The following is a 20,493-nucleotide window of genomic DNA, read 5'->3' as shown; positions in this document are numbered from 1 at the left end:
GTTGAAAGTAATGTGAATGGCCCATCCTGTGCAGGTTTCTATCTGAGGAATGCATCCTTCTAACATATCTGTTGGATATTTCTACATGCCGTATTTGTATATATCAGTCAAGAGAGAAGTCATTAATTCCAGGGATCCCAGTTCTTTAGTTTCTTCATGTTGAAGATTAGGCTTCATATGTCTCAGTTTTCTGGATTGGGTAACTGTATTACTTATCACTGTTTAATAGATTATCTCAAAATTTAGTGGCTTAGGCATCAAATATTTATTATCTCATCTTGGCTTGAATTATCTGGATGGTCTGGCTGAGGGTTTCTTATAAGACTGCAATCAAGTTGACAGGGCTGCATTCAATGGAAGGTTGCATGGGCAAGAGGATCCTCTTTTAAGATGGCTCACTTACATAGCTGTTGGCAGGAGACCTGCGTTCCTCGCTGTGTAGCTTTCTGCATGGAGTTGCTTGAGTGTTTGCATGACACACTCTCACATCAAAAGTGAGGAAGAAGGGCTGTGGATACTCAGTTGGTAGAGTGCTTGCCTGGCATGCATAAGGCCCTGGGTTCAATCTCCAGCACACACACACAAAAAGTAGAGGTAAGAATGTCTTTTATGATTTTACTTTGAAATATGTATAATATACTAAGTGTATTATATATAATCATGTATATAATCACTTCTGTATTTTATTGGTCACACAGACCAACCCTGATACATTATGGGAGGGTGTACCCAAGAGTGTGAGTACCAGCAGATAGGATCGCTGGGGCCATCATGGAGACTGGTCACCATAGCAGCTGACTAGATGATGGTTATAGTAATGTTCCAGGGGATCTTGTGATCTTCCTGAGCACAGTTCAACTTGACTGTCGATGATGAGTTGAGTTTGGCTGTGCTGAGCTTAATATACAGTTGTGTGTTGCTTAATAGGGGTATGTTTTGCAAAAGATGTCTTTAGGTGATTTTTGGAGTGTGCTTGCACAAATATAGATGGCATAGCCTATGGCATTCCGTAGCTAAATGGTGTGGCATGTTGCTCCTAGGCTGCAAATCTGAATAGCTTGTACTGTACTCAGTACTGAAGGTAGTTGTATACTAAACAGAGAAAAGGTACAGTAGAAATTATGTATAAAAGACACACACAAAGTGACACACCTGTATAGAGCACTTAGCTTGAATGAAACTTGCAGGACTGGCAGTTTGCTCTGAGTGAGTTGGCGAGTGACTGGGAAGCGAAGGCCTAGGACTTCACTGTACAGTGCTGTAGTACTACGGTATTTATAAAAAGTTTTCTTCAATAGTAAGTTAACTGTAATGATCTTACTTCATAGATTTTTAGCTTTTAAAACCCTTTTTGACTCTTGTAATATCACTTAGCTTAGGGCTGGGGTAGAGCACTGCCTAGTGTGCACAGGATCTCTATGCTAATTCACATAGTCATGTGTTGCTTAAAATTGGGGGTAATCTGAGAAAGGTATCATTAGGCAATTTCATTTTTGTGTGAATATCATAGAAACTGCTTAGAAATTCAGACAGCTACCATGTCTGTTATGCAATATGATCTCATGGATCCACCATTATGGACCAAAACGTCATTATGTGGTAATTGACTGTGTTTGTATGACTGCAACACCCCTTAGGGTTGCAGTGAAGATCATGGGAGAGAATACATGTAGATAACAAAGCCTAGTACCTAGTGCATGGCAAATGTGCAATTAATAGTGCTGTCAGCGTTCCCGAAATAGAGATGACTAAGTGGGACTGTTAAGTTAAATGGCTGCTGCCCCTAAGCCATGACCATGGGTCAGGGTCCACACTGTATCTGCCATATCATTGACTGTACAGAATATTAGATATAGGGAAATGGTTCTTATTATTTTCTGTCTGGATGACGTAGAATAAATGTCATTTTCTGTGTCTGGATGATTTCCCCAATTTAAGTTTCAACCATGACTCCTGGTGCCCTGAGTCATTGTCATCTTAGGCTGCATTGTACAAGAGAAACTTAAATGCTTAAAAATTATTCTTCCTTGGTATGTATTGACTGTTCTCTTCCTCTTTACTTGGCTTCCTCAAGATGTACCAGCAGTTCTTTTCCTTTTTAATGTTAGTGATACCAGCAGTTTCTGGACTCCAGATTGAAGAATGGAGACAGGGTCTGCAGCCGTCCATTAGGATAGAGGTGGTGGTGTGATCTAGGCCTAAGGTGTGGTAGGAGGAATGGAAAGAAACAAAGCCGAAGGATTTGGTTGTGCACTAGCTGAATTAGTGTATGGGACCAGGAAGTTATAAATAGGGTGACTGCAGAGAGTGCTGTGTGTGTGTGTGTGTGTGTGTGTGTGTGTGTGTGTGAGACTTGAATCCAAGGGCATTCATCACTGTGCTACATCCCCAGTCCATTTTATTTATTTATTTTTGAGACAGGGTAACTAAATTGCTGAGAGTCTTGCTAAGTTGCTGAGGCTGACCTCAAACTTGGTGATCTTCCTGCCCCAGCCTCCCTAGTTGCTGGGATTAGAGGCATGTGCCACCATGTGATTATGTTATTAAGAAACCAGAAAGAACAGAAAGGAAAAGAGAAAAGAATATCTGGTTTTGGAGGGGTAGAAGTAAAATTCAGTTTAGATTTTAAATTGAAGGGAATGGGTGTTATCTGCCAGATGGTTTTACTGGAGATTATGACCCCAGATGGCTATAATGTTCCTTGATGTTACTGTTTGAACCTCTTGTGAATCAGAGGGTATAAAGTTCTTACAGATAACATCTTGAGTTGGTCCAGGAAAAGGGATTTGTGATTTATGGAAGAAAGGTAGAGAATAATTTTTTCCCCCCGGCACTGGAGGTTGAACCCAGGGAATCTTTACCACTGAGTTACATCCCCATCCCTTTTTATTTTACTTTCAGACAGGGTCTTGCTAATTTGCTTTGGTGAACTTATACTCCTTCTGCCTCAACTTCCTGGGTAGCTGGGATTATAGGCATGCACTACTATGCCTAGTAGAAAGAACATTTTTTAAGCACCAAGAATTGTTACTTTTGAGTGTCACACTTATTCTTCATAGCAATTATATAAAGTATGTTGGTTACCCTAGTTTTTAAAATATAGGAAAAATGGGACTGCAGTTACCAGCGGACCTGTTCAAGGTCACAGAGCTAGTAGATGTGGGAGCTAAGATTTGCGTTCTACACTCAGTTTTTATCAGTAAATTAATCTTCTTTTTATATCAGCATCAAAGGGCGTCATGGTTAGTTGAGTTGCTAGAATCAGAACATTACAAAGGATAAGCTCAGAAATGGCATGTGGACCCCAGGAACCAAATCTCCTGTCATCTTTTGCCCTTCATTTCTTTAGCCATTAGAAGAGTCTTCATGTGGTACTCTATCTCCCAAAGGGTTCCCTCCTGCTATTGAGGCTGGAGACTGTGTTTCCTTTTGTTAATCAGTAAGAGGTAGCAGCGAATAGCAAATGGAGGTCTGGCTTCAAATCCTATCCTTAAAAGCCTCTGGCACCATCCACTCCTCTTCCCTCTTGGTCCTCTCCACCCTCACCCTGGTATAGTGTAAAACCAGGAAGGACAGTTCTGTGTGGCTCCCACCATTGATTGTATTATGTCAGTGTGGAAGAGGGAGGGTTGGTTGGCAGATAGATTTTCCCACAGGATCCTAAATCCTCTCTTGCAAATAATATCCATCACAATTTCCAATAACGAATTCTGGAACATTTACCATGTATGGAAAGATTTGTGGATACAGAAAGAGTTAATCCTTTATAGCAATTGAATTAGATTTAAATTTTTTTTTTGTTTTTTTAGTTATAGATGGACAAAATACCTTTATTTTTTAAATTTATTTTTATGTGGTTCTGAGGATCGAACCCAGGGTCTCACTTATGCCAGGCAAGCGCTCTACTGCTGAGCCACAACTCCAGCCGTATTGTCCCACTTTTATTGAAGAAGTTGGTTTCACTAATTTACACATTTAGTAAGTGGTAGATATTTAGCAGCATTTGCATCCCTGGAGTTTCAGACTTCGATGTTTTGTGTTAGGATGCTGAGTTGTCTCTTCACATGAAACCTCTTCCAAACAAAAGCCATTTCATCCACAGCTAGTCTTATGCCATTTGATTTTGATGGCTGCTACGTGGAGGAGCCATAAGGGCATATATGGTTGAGACAGCTAGTGGTTCTCTCTTAGAAGGAATCTTCTTGTAGGCATTGCTGTGGGGTCCTGAGTTCCAAGGAAGACTAAACGTGGCCACATCTCAACAATGTTGAGTGAGGGTGGAGGAAGTGAACTGCTTAGTAGTGGCCCAGGGACTCTATGAAAGCTACCTGATAAATGTACCACTATACCTGGGAAGTTGTGCTGAAGTCTTGCCCAGGAGGAGTGAAGGGCTTAGGAGACATACTGATCTTTTGAAGACACCAAGATATTAGATGAGATTAGCATTTAAAAGGGAGTCTCAATTATTCAGTGTACCAATTAATACTTGAGGGTGTTCATGTGCAAGATATTTTGCCATGAAATGTGTTTACTGTGATTAATAAAGCAGGTTTATCAGTATAATGATTTATTAGTTCCAGAGGAATATACCTGACAAGCAAATGGAGTCATTGGTGAGTTTGCTTCCCTTCTGTAGGTGGCCAGTTTTTACTGGCCTCCTCATCTTAACACCAGGCTTTGTTCTTGACCCTCCTCTCAGTTTTCTGTCCACACTGGCCCTGTAGGTGATCTTACTTAGTACCAGGGCTTTGAATACCATTGAGACACTGACTCTTCAAGCCAAAACTTCACCCCCTCCCAACTCCCCTATTCCTAGAAGTCACTGTCGTGGGTGGGAAGAAAAAATAATTCCCAGGACTTGGGAGAAGACTGGTTAAACCACTTTCTCCCTCCATTACCCCCCCTTTTTTTTTAAAAAAAAATGTTATTTTAAGTATGGTTAAAATTGTTCCTCTTCATTAACAGAAGCATGAAATCAGATATTTTATTTCCCAGCCCTTAGGCAATACTTAGTGTGTTGATGACTCTTACTGGGTAGAAAATGTCAGGATTTATCTTCTTTGTGGATTGGATTAAGGGTGAGCTCTAATGTTGAGGGTAGGTGAGGTTGGTTTCCATAAACAGTCCATCCTGGAGCTATGCATCTTAATGTTTAAGTCATCCCAAACAATGTTTCTTCAAGCTATAAATGTGAAAAAAAATTGGCTAGTGTATTGCTGGTGATTTCTAGTCTCCATCTTGTCCATCTCAACTTAAGAAGTAGCTAAAGCTCCCTACTGTGGGTAAGAGAAGTGTCCTGGATGGGCGGCAGTGTGTATCATGTCCTGAAGGTTACCTAGCTCTTTGTAATACTGCTCAGTGACCAGGATGATGTAGTGTAGTAGGTGGACTGCAATGGGGTTGGTAACAGAGGCCTAAGAGTCTTGTGTGCCTCATTAAAGAAGTAAATTTGGTCCTAAGGGCCATGGAAGGTCTTTGTTTATAACCAGGTACTACAAAGTGAGTTAGAAGTTGGTTTTGTTTTTAATAGAACTGGGGATTAAACCCAGGAATGCTTTGCTACTGAGCTACATTACCTTTGAAAAATTTGAGACAGTCTCAATAAGTTGACCGGGCTGATCTCAAAGTTACGATTCTCCTGCCTCAGCCTCCCTAGTAGCTGGGCTTACAGACATGTGCCACTGTGCTCGGAGAGCCAGTTTTTAAAAGTAGTGGCGCACACCTATAATCCTACCATCTTGGGAGGATTGCAAGTTCAAAGCCAGCCTCAGCAAAAGCAAAGCGCTAAGCAACTCAGTGACACCCTGTCTCTAAATAAAATACAAAATAGGGCTGGGAATGTGGCTCAGTGGTTTAGTGCCCCTGGATTCAATCACCAGTACCAAAAAAAAAAAAAAAAAAAAAGATTTTCCAGCCTATGATATCAACGTCCTATGCTTTTATAGGTTGAGTATCCTTTGTTTGAAATGCTTGGGTTGCTGCCCTCCCCTTCTCTTCCTCTTGTTAATGTAAGTGAAATCAGCTGTGCAAACTGTGGCACATAGGTGGTGGTTCTTTAGTGGTAAATAAAAAACAATAACGAAACATGCAGCTAGAATACAAGAGCAGAGAAAACCTACCAGCACTTGGGTGTGACTCAGCTGACAGATCTTGGCGTTGGTGTTTGTGTAACATAAGACTGGTTGTTATTTTTACAATAATAACAACTATTTAAAATTTGTTATTTTAAAAAAGACTTTGTGTTTGGAGCCAGGCAGATATAATAGTGGGGAACAACCATGAATGTCTTCATTATTCATAAACTCGTATGCCTAATATATATAGATGAGAATGAGGAAATGTCAGAATCCTGCTTATACATTAAGTTCTTGAAAATAAGTGAGGATTATATTACAACATTTACCTTCAAGTTACAAGTCAAACACACTTTCCACAGGCGCTCGGTGCCTCTCTAGTATTATCTAATGTGTCACTTTCTTTCTTCTGTTCAGTTCTCCAAAGAGATCTGCTGTGACTTCATTTCCTTACTTTCAGCTCTGGTCATTAGACTTCTGCCTTCTGCGACTTTCCTGACTGATGTTGTCCGCATCCAGTCTCCTCCTGCTTGCCACTGGTTCGGCCTTCCTTATCTTACCGGACATTTCTGTTGCGTGGAGTGCTGTTGCTTCATTCTTCTTCTTGAACCTTTATTCCCAAATCTTTCTGGTTGAACTTGTACATGTTGCTCATACTTCTTGGATCAGTTCTTCAAGATGACATTCTCTGTCCGTCCTTTACAAGTTCATGGTTCTCTGTCTCCCTCGGTGCATTCTGTCAGAGCTTAGGCCTTTCTCACAGTTTTAGCTTCAGTTTTATGCTCATGATTTAGAAACCTGTTCTTTGGCTGTTCCTCAGCATCCCATTTCCAACTGCTCATGTAGTATATCTACTTGGATATTCCTTGAACTTGATCAAATGAAATTCAGTTTTCTTTAAACCTTTTTAACCTTTTGCATTCTTTTTTGTTTGGTGACACCACTGTCTAACCAGTCTTTTGAGAGTCATTCTATTGTCTTTTTTTAGCTTCTGTGTGCAGTAGTTTAGTGTATAAATTTCATCTTCTGAGTCTTTCTCAGCATTCACTTTACTCCTATCATAAGCCACCAAGGATCCCCCCACCAAAACTGCACCCAATCGTGGAAACGTGAGAGCTCTCCTAGCTGGTCTGTCTGTCTCTGGGTTTGGTCTCACCTGATCCTCCAGTCTCCAGAGGCACTCACCTAAGTGGCTGATCCCAGTGTGTCACCTCTCTGGCTTCTGGTCTCCAACATATAGGTACTTTCCTTGCTCCCATCTCCACTGCCCTTTGTCCAGAGCCTCCTGGTCCCCTGTGTTTGCCTTCCCTCTGCTCCTGTGCCCCACTGCTCTGGCCCAGGCTTGCGTTTTCTGCCTTTGGGTAAAGCTCAGCACTCTCAGCCTGGCAGGGAAGGTTCTCCAGACCTTACTTTCAAACCTAGATAATTTATTCCTGTTCTTAGAATGGACCTGTCTTTGTGTGTGTTGCTGTCTATTCAGTCCAAATGCTGCTGCTTATTCAAATGCTGTGCACTCCAACCTGGCTTAATCATATTTTTTTTCTGTTTTGTTTTGAGATGCAGTGTATTGCAACAGATTTGAAAGCCCTCCTCAAGGTGTAAGACTTGATTCCTGGTTCTCATGAGAGGACTCCCCTGTGATTTTAGCTAAATTAAATGAATGGTTTGATCTACAGTGTTCTCATGGATAAAATGGCAGTGATGATATAACATTATTGCCTAAGTTTTTTTTTTTTTTTTGGAAGCTATGAGTATATTGAAAACAAAAGGGGACTTTATAAGGTAGAAATAATAAACTGATAAACATAATCCTGTAGTATTTATTATGTAACTAATAATAATGGAAAAAGAAACTTTGACCTATGTCTCATTACTCATAGCTCTAGGACCTCAGCCATAAAGAAAAAGGACAAATTCAGGGCTGGGGTTGTAGCTCAGTGGTGAAGAGCTCGCCTGGCATGTGTGAGGCACTGGGTTCCATCCTCAGTACCACATGATTCTAATGTATGAAATATGATATGTCAAGAGCTTTGTAATGTTGTGAACAACCAATAAAAAAAATAAAAAAAAATAAAAACGAATTCATTATCTTTTCCACCAAAAAAAAAAAAAAATAAAGATATTAAAAAAGAAAAGAAAAGAAAAAGAAAAAGGACACAGTCAGACTGGATTCCCTGGTGGTACCTCAGGCTGAGAGTGTGAAGGGAGACAAAGGTGGCCAGCAGGGCAGACTAGGGTCATGAAGGCTGGGTTAGGTCTGGGATTGGATTGTTTTGGAGTTAATTACAGGTATTCGTATAAGAATGTAATATCAGTTGGAATTTCTTGTAGCAAATGTACAGAGTTTAGGGGGGGATAATTATAAGATATTTCTCGAGTGCCTTTTGAGATTTCATAGGATTAGCTTGTATGGTCTATTTGTATGCTTGACTACTTCCACACAATGTACTTGTTAGTTTTGCACTGTGGCATTTGTGAGGATTAAAGGCTGCATTAAGAATAAACCCAAGACTCTGAGAGATCATTGTGAAAACATTGTCAAAATCCCCAGTCTCTGTGGCCATAATCTTTTGATGGAATTGAGTAATGTGGCTTCTTATCCTTTGCGGAGGAGGGTCTTGTTCTGTCATGTTCATTGGGGGCTCCTGCCATTCTTGCCTTTTCTGGACTTGTGAAAGGGTGGCAGATTTGCCGCATTCATCTTAATCCTTAGGTTTACATTGATTATTTGTTCCTATGAAAAATGATAGAAATGTTGACTTCAGTTGTCTTGGTAATGATCTGGTACCTAGCAAGATATATTTGCAAATTTGTATGGGTAAAGGAAGAGAAAACCAATATAAACAAATTTTGAATTTTCATTTTATTATCAATATTATATTTAGAGATGTATGGAAGTTAAAGAAAGCCTGTTTCATTCTGAACTATTTTTCTTAGATTTTAGATTTTTCTAGCTAAAATGATTATAATAAATATTTGTTTATATTGTTCACTAGAGAGGATCAAACACTTTACATACTAAAGCTGCATTTCACTTCTGTACATATATTGCATTTTAGTACCATCAGTGACTTCCCAAATCAAACTGTAATTCAGTCCACACATGATTTTTTATTAACTGGTCCCCTCCCACCATCTGTTTTAGAAATGTATTCCAAGGCCCCCAGTGGATGCCTGAGAGTATACATGGTGTCAAACCCTGTATGTGTTGTTTTTTCTGTACATACAGTCCTATGATAAAATGATTTATAAGTGAGACACAAATATGGGGAAAAAGGCACACTCATACATTGCTGGTGGGACTGCAAATTGGTGCAGCCAATATGGAAAGCAGTATCCAGATTCCTTGGAAATCTCGGAATGGAACCACCATTTGACACAGCTGTCCCTTTCCTCAGTCTATACCCAAAAGACTTAAAAACAGCATACTACAGGGACACAGCCACCTCGATGTTTATAGCAGCACAAGTCACAATAGCTAAACTGTGGAGCCAACCTAGATGCCCTTCAGTGGATGAATGAATAAAAAAAAAGTGTCATATGTACACAATGGAATTTTACTCAGCAGTGAAAGAGAACAAAATTATGGCATTTGCAGGTAAACGGATGGCATTGGAGAAGATAATGCTAAGTGAAGTTAGCCAATCTCCAAAACACAAATGCCCAGTGTTTTCTCTGATACAAGGAGGCTGACTCATAGTGGGGCAGGGAGGGGGAGCATGGGAGGAATAGATGAATTCTAGATAGGGCAGAGGAGTGGGAGGGAAAGGGAGGGGGCAAGGGATTAGCAAGGATGGTGGAATGTGATAGACATCATTATCCTGCATACATGTATGAAGACACGAATTGGTGTCAACATACTTTATGTACAACCAGAGATATGAAAAATTGTGCTGTTTATGTGTAATAAGAATTGTAATGCATTCCCCTGTCATTTATTTAAAAAAATAAGTGAGACACAATTAAGTTTAACAACAACTAATAATAAAACAGAACAAATATTATAATATACTATAATAAAAATTATTAAAAACTTAAAAACTAATTTAATTCTAATTTTGTTTTTTAGGATGTTTTCGAATTATTCTATGTATGCTGCAAAATATATAAACTCAGGTCTGTTGTAAACATTTTCTATCACTCGTCTTTTAACATTTTTTATTATAATAGTTCAAATTATATGTAGTCAAATTCGTTAGTCTTCTAGTAACTTTTGAATTTTTTAAATCTTAAATCATCTATACTCAAATCATAAATGTAATATCTGATAGATTTTCTAGAATTTTTCTTGTATAGATTTTCTAATGTTTATGTGTAAGTTTTTTATTCCATCATGAATTTCTGACTTAGGCTGGAAAATGACTTCCTTTCTCCTCTCATATAATATTTTCATATATTAGTTATATTTTCATATATTAAATTACTTTGTAGTCATGGAATTATTTCTGAATTTCAGTTTGTTTCTATATTTTGTTTATTTTGATGCTAGCATTGTATCTTTAAATGCCATATAAACTAAAGCCCGTATTCCTTCAATTAAAAAAAGTTTATATTTTCTCTTACATATTGTTACATATCTGAAACAAATTTTATGTGATTAGCAAGGTATTAAATAAAAATTGAAACCCTCTTTCTTGAACCTCTTCCTTGTTCCCTTCTACCTTTCTTTCCTTTCCTGGGATTGAACCCAGGTCCTCATGCATGCTAAGTATATGCTCTACCACTGAGCCCCATGACCTGCCTTCTATCTTTTCTTTTGTTGTATGTGCTTTTGGTGTCATATCTAAGAAAACATTGTATAATCCAGGCCATGTAATTTATGTCTGTGTTTTCTTAGAATTTTGTAGTTTAAGCCCTTACATGTAGGTCTTTGGTTCTAAGTGTGTGCTTTGAGGAATGGATCCAATTTTGCACTTTTGTGTGTGGATAGCCATTTTCCCCAACCATTTTATGAAAAGTCTATTTTCTTTTTTTAAAAAATATTTTATTGTTGTCAATGGACCTTTATTTTATTTATTTATATGTGGTGCTGAGAATTGAACCTAGGGCAAGTGCTATTCCACTAAGCCACAACCCCAGCCCATGAAAAGTCTATTTTCATCATTGGATCATCTTGGCATCTTGTAAAAAATCAATTGACCTTAAATGTGAATTTTGCCTCTGTACTCTTAATTCTTTTCCAAGGATCTGTATGTCTTATCTCTAGACCCATGTCCTATTCTCTTGATTATATATAGTAATGTGGCAAGTTTTGAAATTAGAAAGCGTAAGTCTTCTAATATACTATTTCTCAAGATTATTCCAGCTATTTTGGCTATTCAATTTCCACATGAATTTTAGGATGAACTCTTAAATTGCTGAAAGGAAATCAGCTGGGATTTTGATAGGTATTACATTGAATCTGTCAAGTGATTTGGAACGCCATCTTAACACTATCATGAAATTGATGCGCCACCTACTGTGTTAACAAGGCACCTCCATCCTAACATATTAAGTCTTCAGATCCATGGGTATGGGGCATCATCCCACCCATTTAAGCTGTCTGATTTCTTTCAAAAATATTTTATAGTTTTCAGAGTATCAATTCTGCTTTTCTTTTGTTAAAGAAAATTTGCTGTTGCAAATAGAATTTATCTTAATTTCATTTTCATATTATTCATTACAATTGACCAGATACTTGACAACTTTTGTATATTGGTCTTACTTCCTGTAAGCTTGCTAAACTTGTTATGTAGTTCTAATAGTTTTTAATGGATTCTTCAGTTGTTCTATATATGAGATAATGTTATCTGTAAGTAGAGATTATCTTCTTCATTTACAAAACAGATGCCTTTCATTCACAATAGGTTTGATACTGAAGGTGAAAGTGTTGTGGTATAATCAAGGCACTCTAGAAAGAGAGGGATACATGAATAAAGGCACTGCGGTAGGAAAACAGAAAGTTGAGGAAATGCCATCACCCTGGATTTCTGGGTCTCATTTAGTGGAATTAAAGTTAAAGGTCAGTTAGGACCCAGTTTTGGAATGTGAGGAATCCCTGAGAGGATGTCTGAATTTTATTTATATAAGTATTGGAAAGCTACTAAAAGGTTTGAGCTGGACACTGACAAGTATGTAATCCAACAGATAGATTTCTGTGTGTCAGGTACTGTTGTAGGCACTTTGAGGTATGTCTTTTTTTTTTTTTTTTTTTTTTTTTTTGTGGTGCTAGGGATTGAACCCAGGGCCTGTGCATGCAAGGCCAGCACTCTGTCAACTGAGCTATATCCCCAACCCAACTTTGGGTATGTCAATAAGGAAAAAAGGAAAAAAAAAAAGGAAGAAAAAAATTCCTGCTGTTAGAATTTATGTTGGGGGAGACAGACAATAATGAAGATACATAATAAGTATATCACATATTAGGTATATATTCCATTATAAAACTAAATAGAGTGGGGCAGTGAGGTTGGTTGCACATGTAGGGGCTTTAAGGTAAAGAACATAGTTGTGTGATTTGAAATAGGTGGTCAAGATAGAGTTCAGAATAAAGGTGGCAGATGATAGAACCTAGTAGTTTATCAGGGAGGACAGTCTAGAAAGCCAGGGGTGGTGTGGCATGAGGGAGCAGGTAGGTGGAAAGTCTGCAGGCAGGCATGTGCTGGAGTATTATATGACCTAAAGTGATGCTTTAGTTTTACAAGTGGAATTCCTTTTCCACTTGGTTGTGTATTTTTATACCTTAGCAAAGTCTAGCACTTAAATACCTCGATCAGCTCTACTTTGTTTTTTAGACTTAAGAGAAATACAATTCTTAAACTGTAGGTATTGTTTACTACAGATAGGGCTCAAGTGTTTCTCGAAGTGTACTCATGGACTCTCAGTATCAGAATCACTTGGGAGCCCAGTTACAGATCCAGATATCTGGGCCCTGTCTTGGGGGCAGAGCCGGATGGTAATTAACACAGGCTCCAGAGAGTCAGCCTGCGTTCAAATCCTGGATCTGCCCCTTACTCGGTGGTCTTGGGCCAGATATGTAACCTTTTGGCACCTCTCTAATGATACTATCTCATCCATAAAATCGTTGTGAGATTAAAATGCTATGAAGTGCTCAGAGCACTGCCAACAGACAATGCCTTGTCATTACTAAGTGTTTGATACTGTTGTTTTGTTTTTATGGATGCATGATCTCTGAAGATAAGACAAATAATTTTCAGACTCTGCAGTGAACCGGGTGGATCATTTGGCCATGTGCAATGGGGTATACGTTATTGCTACTTCTAGAACTACAGTAGTATGGTGTCTTTGTTAGAATATGAACCAACTAGTTTTTAAATTTCCCAGATACAGTGGTTTATTTAGCAACTGATGCCATTGTTGTGGTGTGTATGACTGCTAAGCATGTTGTGTTCATTTCCAACAACCCCATGAAATAGGGAGATATTGGCTTAATTTTATAGATGAAAAACCTGGGTTCATGGACGAAGTGACATGGCCAGTGAGCTATGGAATGCCATGGATATTTTATTTTTCCTGACTCCAGAGCATCCACTCCTTCCTTGATACTGTCTTCTACTTATTACCCTCTGAATCTTGTAAATGTGTACTTTATAGTCAGATGTGTTTGTTCAAATTTTTCCCATACTGATAAAACCCTCATTGGTCATGCTTTATTAGTGGTGAGTCACATCATCCTATAGGATTGAGAACTTAAGAAAAAAAATATATTTTTTTGGATCTTTACAAGTGTGGTGAAACAGCACTGGAAAAAAACAAAGTATTTTTTTTCCATTCTCACGGTCACACAAAATGCTTTTGTGACCAAATGTGTGTGAGCTTTTCCCACCCACAGATTTTCCAAGTAGCTCTGCAGTGGACACAGGCCTGGTGTCCTCTGATTGAGTTCATTCTGACTCTGTGTACCTGGAGGTTGCATGATTACACAGGGTGAGAGCTCAGTCTTCTAAGACACTCTCCTGCTTCAGATGCCAGTCCCAAGTCTGGGCCACTGGGGCTTCTGACTGACCAGCTATGAATTGTAGTTCTCATAAATCTCTTAGTAATTTGCTTGAGTAACTAAAAAACAAAACAAAACAAAACACCTCAGAAATACTTCACAGATAATTTCCCATTTATGACAGAAGTTTCTCATGCATAGCCAGAGGGAAGGGATGCGTAAGGTGAAGTCCATGGGGAGGGGCACAGAACTCCATTTTCCTTTCCATCTGTGCCAGGGTCCAGGAACCTCCCCCTGTTCACTTGTCTGGAAGCTCCTAGAACTTGGTTCTTTTGGGTTTTTATGGAAGTTCCATTGTGTAGGCATGAGTGATTGAATCATTGGTCATTGTTTTATCAACCCTCAACCTGTAGCTCTTCTCTCCTTCCTGGAGATCAGGAGTAAGACTGACACATGGTTGGTTTGCCTGACTACCTGATCCCTTCCTAGCTAGCTAGGGTCCCCCAGCCACCAGAAAAAGATAGCCCTCTGGAGATTCCAAGTAGAGTAGGAACTGTATGTCAGAAAAAGGGAATGAAGACCAAATATATATTAATATCATAGTAAGATATTTTTGAAAGCTGTTCTATTTGCGAGTTTCCAGTACTAAAACTCACACAAGGTGTTTTTCTGCCCCACCCCCAGTACTGACACACCCAGGTGGTAGACAGCCTCCAGGATGCTATCCAGTGATCCAGCATTCACTCCTGGATATAGTCCCCTGCCATGCACCAGACTAGGTTTAGTCTGTGTGTGACCAGTAGGATATGGCAGAAATGATGGCAAGTGACTTCTGAGATGAGGTTATAAAAGACTGAGGCTTCCATCTTGGCCTCTTTTTCTAGTCACTTTCTGGGGTGAGCTAAGTGCCAGGTTGTGAACACCTCTATGAAAGGCCAATGTGGGGAGAGAGAATACCTCCAGCCAGTAGCCACGTGAGTGAGCTTGGCAATGGCTTCCCCAGCTGGACTCAAGCTTGCCTGCAACCTCATGAGATCCCCAAGCGAGAACCACCCAGCTGAGCTATTCCCTGATACCTTCAAATTTGTTAAGCAGCCTTGGTACTAGCAATCCTCCTATTCCTGTTGCAAAGTTACAAATTACACTCTTTCTCCAAGCATTCTACAGTTGCTCAGTGCTTGCCTCTCTCCTTTTCTTTTTCTCATAAGATTTCATGTAGTTGCCTAATTTACTTCTTTATTATGCTTGTTAGCCTAGATCATCTCTGTTCTACCTGTTTTTCCACTGAATATGCTGTTGCTAAAACTTGAAAAGTGAATGTATCAGTGAAGCCCTCAGTGTGTGGCAGTACTCTGAGCAGCTTAGTAATGAAGTGTTTGTGTGTGTGTGCCAACTTGAGTGGGCCACGGGTTGCCCAGACTTTGGGTCAAACAGCCTGGATTTGTCTCTGAGGATGTTTTTGGATAAGATGAGTGTTTCAGTTGATAGAGAAGTAAAGCAAACCTCCATCCCCATGTGGGTGGGCTCCGGCAATCCACTGGAGGCCTCAGGAGAATAAAAAGGCTGCGTTAGAGGGGAACCCGTGGGACCTTTCTTCACCTGTCTTTAGCTGGGACCGTGGTCTTTTCCTGCTTTCAGGTTTTGACTGGAAATTAACATCCTTGCCTCTCCTGGGCTGCTGGCTGGCCAACTACAGATCTGGGGATTTCTCAGCCTCCAGAGTGGCAAGAGAGATTTATCTAACTACAGTGAAGTCTGACTAATATGGATGACTTAAGACACATGAACTGAACATAGTCATTCTGAGATGCTGCATGCTGGGCAGGCCTTCCCCTAGCAGCCCTTAGTGAACCTTGTTTCTGGTAGAGTTTTCAGTGATGCAGCTTCTAATTTCTGCTGCAGAAATGCTCTTGGTTTTTAGGGAGAAGTCTTTCTTGCTTCTCATGCAGAGTAAAATCTGGAAGGGGAAGTCATTGTGAGTCATGTTTCGGTTTTTGTTTAAAAGTAAGAAATGGTGATAGAGAAAAATCATTAGGGCTCGGATCTGTGTATTTAAAGCAATGATCTTCCTATAAAGGTAAGTATTACCATGGTTTCTGTTTCACAGCTTGTTTCTGTAAGTCATTTTGCCTCATCCTGTAGTTAGTGCCCTATGATTTCCAGTTCTTAAAATGTGGAGGTCAGTTTTCTCTAGAGGATTACTTTCCTAAACCAAATCTTCTTATGGAGAATATGAATTTAGAATTGCTCTCTGTTTTGATCAACATGTGGGTTAAGTGTTGAGCACACGCTTAGGGGAGCTGCTGGGGCCATGTCTGCCTTCCTAGAAATCCATAGAAAAGAGCCAGGGCTGCCAGTGTTCAGTGTGTCATTGGTACTGAAGGTTATGTCATCTTGGTAGGCTGTTTCCACTGAATTTTTGCCAAAAAGGAAACTTAAGGATCAAGTATAGGCTTTCAACTTGGTATCCTTTTTCTATATTAACCCATTATGTCCATTGTCTTGTAGTAGGTCACCCATAAAAAAAAAAAAAAAAAAAAAAACTTATACAGAAATTTAAAGGACAGCTACACAATTGCTCAATTTGTTTTTATAGGATGATGGGACATAATGGTTAAATAGATATCTGTTCCTGATTAGTTAGTTTTAGAAAGATGTTAGATTACCAGTAAGTTTTGTGAAACACCTTCACCTGAGGTAGAAGGTTCTTTGAAAATGATACTGTTCTCTTGTAGTTTGCAGCATCTTTAGTTTGACAGATACTGAAACCACTACATTTTTTTTTTTAAGAGAGGAGTTTATCTAGAGATGCTCAGGTGATTGTCCACTTCCCATTAATAATGTAACTTGCTAATAAAGCTATCATTTCTTTATCGTGAGCTTAGAATTTACTTTCTGTGGTGAAGCCTTGACAATAAAAAGCCCAAGTAAAGTTGTTTCAGTATTCTGGGTGCTTTCCCTTAGGCAGAGTAGGTGAAATGGGTTCATTTTTTAAATTAATAAGTTTTAATCGTTTTCAAGCAGTTTGAGGTACAAAAAATAGAGCAGATAGTACAAAAAGTTTCCTTACCCTTTAGTTTACCCTGATAACATCTTATATTTGTCAGGCATGGTGACACACACCTGTAATCCCAGCTACTCCGGAGGCTGAGGCAGGAGTTTGATGAGTTTGAGGCCAGCCTCAGTAATTTAGGGAAACCCTGTTTTCTTAGCATGTGGGAGGCCCTGGGTTCAATCCCCAGTACTGCAAAAAACAAAACAAATACATTTGTATGGTACATATGTTGCAATTAATTAATGTGATACATTATTAATTAAAGTGTGTGGTTTACATTAGGATTCACTCATTGTGTTGGACGTTGAAAGGGTTTTGATAAATGTACATGACACGAACCCACCATTATAGTATCCTACAAAGTAGTATATTTCATTGCCCTAAAATCCCCTGTGTTCTGCTGACCTCTCCTTCCTTCCTCTCACACCTAGTCCCTGGCAGCCACTGATCTTTTTCCTGTCTGCATGGTTTTGCTCTCCAGAATGTCTTACGTTAGAGTCATGTGTATCTTTTTTCTGTCTCCATGGTTTTGTCTTTCCAAAATGTCAGATGTTGGAGTCATGCATATGTGGTCTTTTCGCGTAGCTTCTTTCACTCATTCCCAGTGTCTGTCCTCTTGCTGATGCCTGTCCTTTTTTCCTGTGGCAACCGACCTGGTCCTGCCTCTGCTAGGTGTTCTTCTTTACAGGAAACATTTTCTGAACAAATCTGGACCCAGATTTTGATTGTGTGATTTTAAGTACCCTTTCAGAAAGGGTACTTAAAAATTTTAACCACAAATATTCCTTAATCATAGTTATGGGCTCCTACCCTTTCCATTGTTCCATGTTGAACTTCTTATTTTGTTTTTTTTTCTAGTATTAATTAATTTAAAAATATAAATGACTGTCTTTATGTGATTTGGGGATGTTTTTTATTGTGATAGAATGTGTATAACAAAATTTGCCATTTTAACCTTTTTATTTAATTTATATATTTTAGTTGTAGATTGATACAATACCTTTATTTATTTTATTTTATTTTTTTTTATATATGGTGCTGAGTATCAAACCCAGTGCCTCACATGTGCTAGGCAGGGGCTCCACCACTGAGCTACAACCCCAGCCCTTAACCATTTTTAAATGTACGGTTGAGAGCATTTATTACATTCACAGCATTTGGAAACTATCATCACTATCTGGTTCCAAAACTTTTTCATCTGGGGATATGATCATTTTAAAAGAGAAATTTTAAAAAATCCATTTGAAGCTCTATTTGGCTGAATAATCAGCTTATGCTGAATTCTGCCGCAGTTAACACTCCCCAACTCTCAGTGGCCGTGGACAGTAATCTTTGTGTTTTCCTTATGTTGTGTAGGTATCATTTTCCTTTGGCTACAACTTAGTCTCATTGCCACATCTAACTGCAGGAGCCTGGGAACTGTACTAGCTACGTGCATAGGAATAAGAGGAAATTGGTTTGGTGATTAGTTAGCATTCTTAGTCATATTTAAGTAAGATGATTAAACCATACTCATAATTATCTTGATCTTTCAGGGATGACACGGCAGTAATTGCATGGTTTCCCAGTTCTGGAGACTTTTCAGGAGAGCATTTTTCCACTTCATGCTCCCTTCTCACCCATACTTCAGTGATCGTACCCTTTCAACACTGGGAATGCTTCCTGGAATAAATAAAGTGATGTGTTGTTTTGATAAATACCCATTTGATAATAACTTTATATAAAACCGAAAAAAAGGCCATAAAGAGCCTTTACAGTAATAAGTACTGTTATTATAGTCAGATGATTTTAAAATTTCAGGACTCTCCTCCAGTACCTCCATTGGGGTACTCTTGAATTTACTTGTAGCATTGCTGTTCTATTGTTGTCTTTAAGAAGGAAAGGATTTTGAACAAACTATGTTACGTGCATTTATGAATCTGTCAAAATTTACCCCACCATTGTGTATAACTATAATGTATTAATAAAAACATTAAAAGAAGAAGGAAAAGCTATGAAATTTGGAATTGGAGACAGCATCTCCCAGACTACCAGGATCAGAGACAGATGCTATAAATTTTGACATGAGACTCTTATTTCTTAATAAAATTCAGCAATAGGCAATATTTGTGCTGTGTATTTTTTAATCGTTGACCCACTGGATACAGCTAATTAGCTTAATACAAGATTAAAAGTGAGTTCAGCTGCCTGGCTATATGACTTGCTGGTATTTTGAGCATGTTTGGTATGCCTCAGCTTGCTGGTGATTGAAGTTCATGGCCAACATTCATTTTGAGTAAGTGCCTACTGTTCTCAAGAAACTCCCACTCCCTTAAGGTAAAGTATTTCATCTGAGCCTCCAGTTGCTGGGAATAGCTGTGTAAGCATTGTGGAAGTTTTTCCAAATTAAAATTTTAGGTTTGCCAATGCATTAATTCCTTTTAGGGTTCTGACAGTTGTGTTTATTATGCACCCCTATAGAGCGCTCTTTAAACTCAGTCAGCAAATTGGAATCATTCAGCTTGGACGAATCCTCTTTATCTTCCAGTAATCTCACCATAGAGACCATGGTGCTCTCAAATGCATCGTTAATACTCTTAGACAGAATGGCCAGCTTTCCTTCCCATATTACTGTTCCAATCTGTTTATTGTTATTATAATTCTAGACTTGAGGTAATTATCCATAGAAACACCCTGTCATGACAGGACATATCAGTTTGTCCTGAACTTGCTTGCTTTGTGAACTGTTGGGACAGCAGGAAAACAAAAACATAAAAACAAAACAAAATAAAACAAAAAACCCCACTTCATTGGCTATAAGGTCTTTTATCAAAAATATATATTTTAAAATGATGAGATTGTGTAGAATGACAGTCATGTGACAAGTAATACTTTTTTTTTTTTTTTTTTTTTTTTAGTGGGGAGGGTTTACTGGGAATGAACCCAGGGGTGTTTTACCACTGAGCTACATCCCCAGCCTTTTTTGTTTTTAATTTTGAGACAGGGTCTTGCTAAGTTCCTGGGGTCTTGCTAAATTGCTGAGGATGGCTTTGAACTTGTGATCGTCCTGCCTCCACCTCCTTAGTTGCTGAGACCATAGGCAGTGTGATGTCTGGCAACAATAATATTTCAATTAACTATTGCAATGCTTTGTCTCTGGGATGTTCTTGAAGGACTCATGTATTGAAGGCTTGTTCACCATCCTTGGCACCATTAGGAGGTGGTAGAACCTTTAAGAGGTAGGGTCTACTGGAAGCAAGTTAGAAGTGGGGGGCATGCCCTTGAAGAGAATTAGGTACTCCTGCCCCTTTCTGTCTGCTTCCCGGCCCCCAGGGGGTGAGTGGCTGTGCTCCACCACACACTTGAGCTGCCAGGTTCTGTCTTGCTACACATAGGCCCAAAGGGACCAGGGACTGAAACCTCTGCATCTGATCCAAAATAAATCTTTCCTC

General features: G+C 39.1%; 1 protein-coding gene across 10 annotated transcripts in view; it reads left to right on the top strand.

The window, feature by feature from the left end:
* The window catches only part of TPD52 (tumor protein D52), a 112,364-nt gene that overhangs the window by 28,943 nt on the left and 62,928 nt on the right, over positions 1-20,493 (top strand). For 2 of the 10 annotated variants that reach the window (XM_081266291.1, XM_081266292.1), the window contains one exon: positions 10,144-10,190. The exons of the other annotated variants lie outside the window; for them this stretch is intronic. In XM_081266291.1, coding sequence (XP_081122417.1) covers positions 10,145-10,190 — 46 coding nt within the window. In that variant the 5' untranslated portion in view covers position 10,144. The remainder of the gene's footprint in view (positions 1-10,143; positions 10,191-20,493) is intronic. 10 annotated transcript variants of the gene reach the window in all.

The sequence above is a fragment of the Spermophilus citellus genome, assembly GCF_964194105.1.
Source record: "Spermophilus citellus genome assembly, chromosome: 14".
NCBI lineage: Eukaryota > Metazoa > Chordata > Mammalia > Rodentia > Sciuridae > Spermophilus > Spermophilus citellus.
This window is presented reverse-complemented; position numbering and strand designations above follow the sequence as displayed.